Source organism: Garra rufa, chromosome 13 (assembly GCF_049309525.1).
Source record: "Garra rufa chromosome 13, GarRuf1.0, whole genome shotgun sequence".
Lineage (NCBI taxonomy): Eukaryota > Metazoa > Chordata > Actinopteri > Cypriniformes > Cyprinidae > Garra > Garra rufa.
This window is the reverse complement of record NC_133373.1, coordinates 23,326,841-23,332,840: the sequence shown is the minus strand read 5'-3', so window position 1 is coordinate 23,332,840 and position 6,000 is coordinate 23,326,841. Positions and strand designations below refer to the sequence as shown.

Sequence of the window (6,000 nt, the reverse complement as noted above, 5' to 3'; positions counted from 1 at the left end):
GAAAAGCGTGATATTATTCACTTTATACGCTGAATAAGAGCTCATTCTTTTGACAGCAGAAAGTGTTTATTATAAGTAAAATTTTAAGCCACGTTAAGCTTTTTTTTTGTATAATGGACTTCTATGGGGGGCGATCACTTTATATGCTGAATGAGAGCTCGTTCTTTTGAGAGCAGAAAGTGTTTATTATAAGTGAAATTTAACAGAAGTTTGGTCTTCCCTGGTCGCTGTTAAGGTAAGTTAAACCACGTTAAGCAGTTTCCTTAGAACGGGCTTTTATGGGGGAGAAAACGCTTAACGTGATATTATTCACTTTATCTGTGGAATAAGGACTCGTTTTTTTGATAGTAGTTAGTGTTTGTTCCAAGTAAGGTTTGACAGAAATTTGGGGTTTCCTGGTAGTTTTTTACATATATTAAGCCACGTTAAGCGTTTTAGAACGTCCCGGATAAACTCTTAGTGGAAAAATTTATATGTTCAGTACTTCCAAAAATTCTCAAGACTAACAATTACTCTGAACAACTTAAGGTCCAGGTCCAGTAATGTAAATGAATGTGCTTAATGGTAAAATTACAAACTGCACAAGTGTGTATGGTGTTCACTAGTGTAATTTATTCTGAGTTCGGATTAATAGTCTGTGCTGTAATGGCTTTATTTTATCTTGTCAGACTGATTGTGTTTTAAGAGCCAAACTTGCACCACAATATGGCAATACTCCACTTTTCAGAGGTTTAAAAGTGAGGCAAATGGATCATAAAGCACCTGTCAGTCATATTAGAGAGAAACAGCCAATGCAGGCACACACTGTTGACCCAATTATGCAGCATTGCCCATATGGAGGGCCACTAGAGGGGATGAACACAGAGGGTGGGCCGATTCACTGAACTAAGGCCAGTAACTTTGATCCCATTGCTGAAAAGGAAAAGTTCCTCTGTGATTCTTGACACCTGTAGCTTGTTTTAAGGAGTTGAATCATTCGTGTGCTATTGTAACTTCATGGCTGTTCAGTGGTGATGAAGTAAAATGCAGTGTGCTCTGGAGCGCGTGCATGTGTGCAGTGGATGGACATAACAATCGCGGGATGCGGGTGCGTGCGCAGCGGCTCCGGTTCGCTCTCCTCCGGCTCGACATGTTAAATTCAAGTACGTAAAAAAAAAAAAACAGTACTCTTATTTAAAATTCTTTGTTTTATTGAATCCAGTCGTTCTGAACTCCTACATATTCATAGTTATCCCTTAAGAATATTAATGAGCATTTGACAATAATCATGTACATCTGCACCACCCCCCATGAGATGGCTATCTTTTAAAAAAGAAAAAAAAAGGCTTATCTTAGTATTTTTATCTTGTTTCTAGTCAAAATTTCTAAAAATTCTTAAATTAAGGCGAGACACTGCCAGTGAATAGGGTAAAAAAGACAACTAGTTATCGCCTTACTGACCCAGTTGATCGATTACATTGATAATATGAAATATGTGTTTATTTGCATACATTTCTAGTCCAGAAATCTAAACACTGGATGAAGTCAGTTTCAAAATTCTTGTTTAATTTTTTGACATAGTGTCAAATGCTTTTACAGAGGGAATTTGAGGTATATCATTTCATCACTCCATAATTCAGGAAAAAACTTTGAACAGACAAAAAACATGTATTTCTTACCATTTTGGGGAGAAAATGTTGTATAAAATCAAGCTAATATGAACAAATCCCTCTGTAAAAACCTTCAGGATATAGACAGAATACAAATGTAAAGTGTGGTGTGTGTAAGTGCTGCTGAAGTGGAGATTTATGGCTCAGTGTAGGAGAAAAAAACTCTTGGCCTTAAAAATATGTATTGTAATTGAAATCTATTGATACAAATAGATAAAGTGCTATGAAAGAAACACTTATCAGTGATGTTTGGCTGTTTTCTGATGAATGCACTTAATTTAGTTTTTTCTCCCTGGAAACAGTTAAAATTATCTGGCAATGGGGTAAGTAAAATATTTTTAAATCAAGATGCATTTTAAATGCATCTTAACTTAGGAATTTGTAGAAATTTTCACTAGAATCAAGACAAAAATACTAAGTAAGATGCAGCCACTGTTGTTCAAGAACATCCAATCAAATGTGAAGTTAAAGTTAATTAGTCAGAGCAGCTGTAATGGTTCTTGATTAAAGGGGGTGTGGTTGATAACGACTATTCATTTGCAGAGTATAAATAGCAGTCCAAGGCCTCCTGAAACTATGCTCAGTTGTTTAGTAATGGCAGGAAAGTGGCATTTATGTTATTTCCAAACACTATGTGTTTTGGCTTGTTCTTTTTGCAGTGCTCTTCCTCAAATGGGTTTTCCAGCTCAGAATCCTCAAGCTCTGATGTTCCAGCCGTCTGACCATCGGTTTAAACAGTCAGCTCAACAACAATCTGCTCAGCAGGTTCCTCAGAAGTTTCAGCTTCAGCAGCCAGTGAAGGCCGAGCCTGTTGACAAATGTGCTGTAGCTGATTATGAGCAGATCCAATGTGGACAACCTGGTATCAGTGGTGCTGAGTGTGAGGCTATCAACTGCTGCTTTAACGGACAACAGTGTTACTATGGGAAAGCAGGTAAGAGTTTCGAATCTGATGAAATTTGGTTAATGTTTGTTACCCACATTAATCTACTCTTGTATGTCATTCCAGTGACTGTCCAGTGTATTAGAGATGGTCAGTTTGTGGTAGTGGTGGCTAGAGATGTTACGCTGCCTCGACTGAGTCTGGATTCGGTCCGTCTAGTGGGTGGAAGTGAACCACCTTGCGCTCCTGTGGACTCTACACCTTTCTTTGCTATATACCAGTTCCCTGTCACCGCATGTGGCACGAGCATGATGGTGAGGAGATGCTTCTGGCTTTATTCTGCATGGCTTATGATGGGCTGGATGCCAACAGTGTTCATATTTGCAGGAGGACAGTGGATATGTGGTGTATGAAAACAGAATGACCTCCTCGTATGAAGTAGGCGTTGGTCCGTTTGGTTCCATCACGAGAGACAGCCATTTTGAGTAGGTGACTCATACCCTTTATCTTAAGTACCATCTCTGACAAACTCTACAAGTTGACCGTTTGTTGTCCAGGCTTCTCTTCCAGTGTAGGTACTCTGGTACTGCTGTGGAAGCTCTGGTTGTGGAGGTCAACAGTGTTCCTGCACCTCCACCAGTAGCTGCTCCTGGACCTCTCAGAGTGGAGCTTAGACTGGCCAATGGCCAATGTGTCACCAAAGGTTGCGCAGAAGGTAAGACTTGTCTTCAGTCTTAAAGTCCAGGTTGCAGTGGACTGTGGTTAAACCCCAGTGTTCCTCAGGGGATGAGGCCTACACGTCCTACTACGGTGCTGCTGATTATCCCGTCACGAAAGTCCTGCGAGAGCCTGTGTATGTTGAGGTGCGCATTCTGGAGAGGACTGACCCCAACCTTGTCCTGATGCTGGGACGTTGTTGGGCGACATCAACCCCCAGTCCACTCAGTCTACCCCAGTGGGATCTTCTGATTGATGGGTGAGTCTACCGACAGTCTTTATCCAGCTAGTCTGCTGTGAGGAACTCTCTAACTGCCTCTTTCCTCTTCAGATGCCCTTACTATGATGACCGTTACCTGACCGCACTGGTTCCAGTGACTAGAGCGTCTGGTCTTCAGTTCCCAACCCACTACAAGCGCTTCGTTGTCAAGATGTTCACGTTTGTTGATCCAGCATCACTGGCTCCTCTGCAGGAAACCGTATGCTCTCAGCTCTTCCTGAACCCCTAATATTACTCTTTAATGGATTCTATGGCTTAACCCTTTTCTCTTTCAGATCTTCATCCATTGCAGTACAGCGGTGTGCCATCCCTCTTCTGGCTCCTGTGAGCAAAGCTGTGGCAGGAAGAGTAAGTGCACGCAGTAACTATTTCCACTTGATTTGTGACTTCGTGGCCTTTCTCACTACTTTTTCTCCTTTTTAGGAAGAGATGTTGCTGTGAGGACCTCCACTATTGGACAAACTGTTTCCAGTGGAGAAGTTAGATTGGTTGTATGATTGACTTGTCTTTTAATAAACCAAGTAGAACCTTACACTGTCTGTGTTTCATGCCAAGCTACCTAAAGTTGCTCGTTTATTTGCTATGTTAAGATCAATTGTGACTCCAAATCTACCTTCAGTCATTTGGTGCATCAACCATTGGGCCCGTTTTGGTTCACAAAATTTGTGTTCTCAAAAGGTCTTCTAGACACCCTTCCCTTAAGATCTGGTTCAGTTAGGGTGACCAGATGAGATTGGTTGAAATTCAGGACGGGAGGGGGGGGGGGGGTGTAATGAATTTAATGTTTTTATTAATATAAGTAGCCTACATATATAGAAGTAACGTTAGGCGTTTTTATACTTCAAACGGAAGTTAATGAACCAGTCATATTTTTATTAACAAGTACATATGCATATAAATTGATATAGCCTAATACGTAGGCTATAGAAGTATTATTTTGAACACGGTGCCTCGCCCTTGACCAGTCTGACTTCACGCGACTTCTGCCTGCACTTTCAACTGTCCTAACGGCTGCTGCAACTTGCGCTCTCTTCATCTACTCTATAAAGTAAAAAGGTCGTATTGTCTTTGTGCATATAGCCTAGATGAATTAGATAAATTAATAAACAACTTTAAATTCACACTTGAGCTATATAGCCTACCGAGGTTGTGGAGGCTCGACATCAGCATATTTTACAGAGCTTTTCACTGCTGCCAGCACTCCCGTCTTTCCCAGGATGTATTTATGGAACTCTGCACAAGTCATTAAATTCATTTTTACTTTGATTTCGCTGCGGACCAGTTTAATTTTTGGGACAATTAGAGCGGGATTCGGGACAGCAGCTTAGATTTCGGGACGTCTGGTCACCCTATTTATATCCTTTATCCAATTTGTTCCTCTTTGTGATGGAGTTTTCCTCCACGACTCTTATCAGGTCGGCAAAAGTTATCTTTGGCAAACCAGTGAGGGAAGTTGTGTAGACTCTCTCCATTTTAATTTTAAATTACCCGGCTTTCTGCTGTGTTGACATTACACAGGAAGTCTGCATACCCTGCGATTGCGTATTTCCGGTTTCTGTGATAAAAGGTCTATTACTACTTGCACAATTTCATATTCACCGCTGCAAATTCACTCAAATCCTTTATTTTTAAAAAATAGGTTCAACAGTATATCCAAACTATTTCATTATCCAAAAATCTTAAACTCAATTTGTTTCATCTTTTTAATTTATATTGTTAAAGGTTTTGTTTTGTATTTTATTATTTTTAATTGTATTGTATACATGTATAATGCTGACATTTTTGTACTTTTGTGCTTTGTACCTTGGCAATAAAAAAAAAAAAAAAAAACGTCCAGTACGTATTGGACCTGATCCATCTACGTCATCGCGCTGCAGCCTGCAGCGAGGACCTCTTGCTAAAAGTAGCCTCATGCCTAATTTAATCTATTATCTGTTAGTCAAGTAGCATTACGGATGACTTAATTTGTATTTAACATAGTAACAATTTAATAAAAACATTAAGTTACTAATTATAATGACTGCATTTCCTCAGATATTCAAAGATAATCAGTGAAGCTATCGACACTGTATGATGAAGAAATCTCTTATACTTACATCGCACGTCCATCTGCACTTTGTTTGTGATGAGCAAAATTCAGTCAGCAGCGCGTTACTGAACAACAAACTTCGGTGGTTCAGCGATGACTCATCTGAACGCCTGATTGGTCAATGCATTTATAAACTCAACGGAATCGTGTGTGATTGGTTATAACCCACAACACGGTAAAAACACGTACAAAGAATTGTGATGGAACAAATAAGCCTTAATATTAATTAGATAATACTAGCCTGATAATAATTATTAATAGCCGTATTGGTATAGCCAAAGGCATCAGCCACAGCTGATATCTCTGACTATTAGCCATACACCATACTATCGTTTGACACAAGAGACCTAAAGGCAGCGTTCACCAAAACATCCCTGCTGAA

The 6,000-nt window shown here is 39.9% G+C and overlaps 1 protein-coding gene across 1 annotated transcript; it reads left to right on the top strand.

Moving 5' to 3' along the window:
* The first annotated feature begins 2,073 nt into the window (after positions 1 to 2,073).
* LOC141348713 (zona pellucida sperm-binding protein 4-like) lies at positions 2,074 to 3,802 on the top strand. The gene is made up of 6 exons (XM_073852986.1): positions 2,074 to 2,583; positions 2,659 to 2,846; positions 2,920 to 3,017; positions 3,090 to 3,247; positions 3,316 to 3,508; positions 3,581 to 3,802. The coding sequence occupies exons 1-6, from the start codon at positions 2,226 to 2,228 to the stop codon at positions 3,756 to 3,758; spliced, it is 1,173 nt and encodes a 390-aa protein (XP_073709087.1). The 5' UTR covers positions 2,074 to 2,225; the 3' UTR covers positions 3,759 to 3,802.
* Positions 3,803 to 6,000: the final 2,198 nt, after the last annotated feature.

Coding starts and splice junctions, on each gene's coding strand:
- LOC141348713 (XM_073852986.1), top strand. CDS start 2,226: ATGCTCAGTTGTTTAGTAATGGCAGGAAAGTGGCATTTATGTTATTTC. Junction 2,584..2,658: donor GTGTTACTATGGGAAAGCAG/GTAAGAGTTTCG, acceptor ATGTCATTCCAG/TGACTGTCCAGTGTATTAGA. Junction 3,018..3,089: donor ACGAGAGACAGCCATTTTGA/GTAGGTGACTCA, acceptor TTTGTTGTCCAG/GCTTCTCTTCCAGTGTAGGT.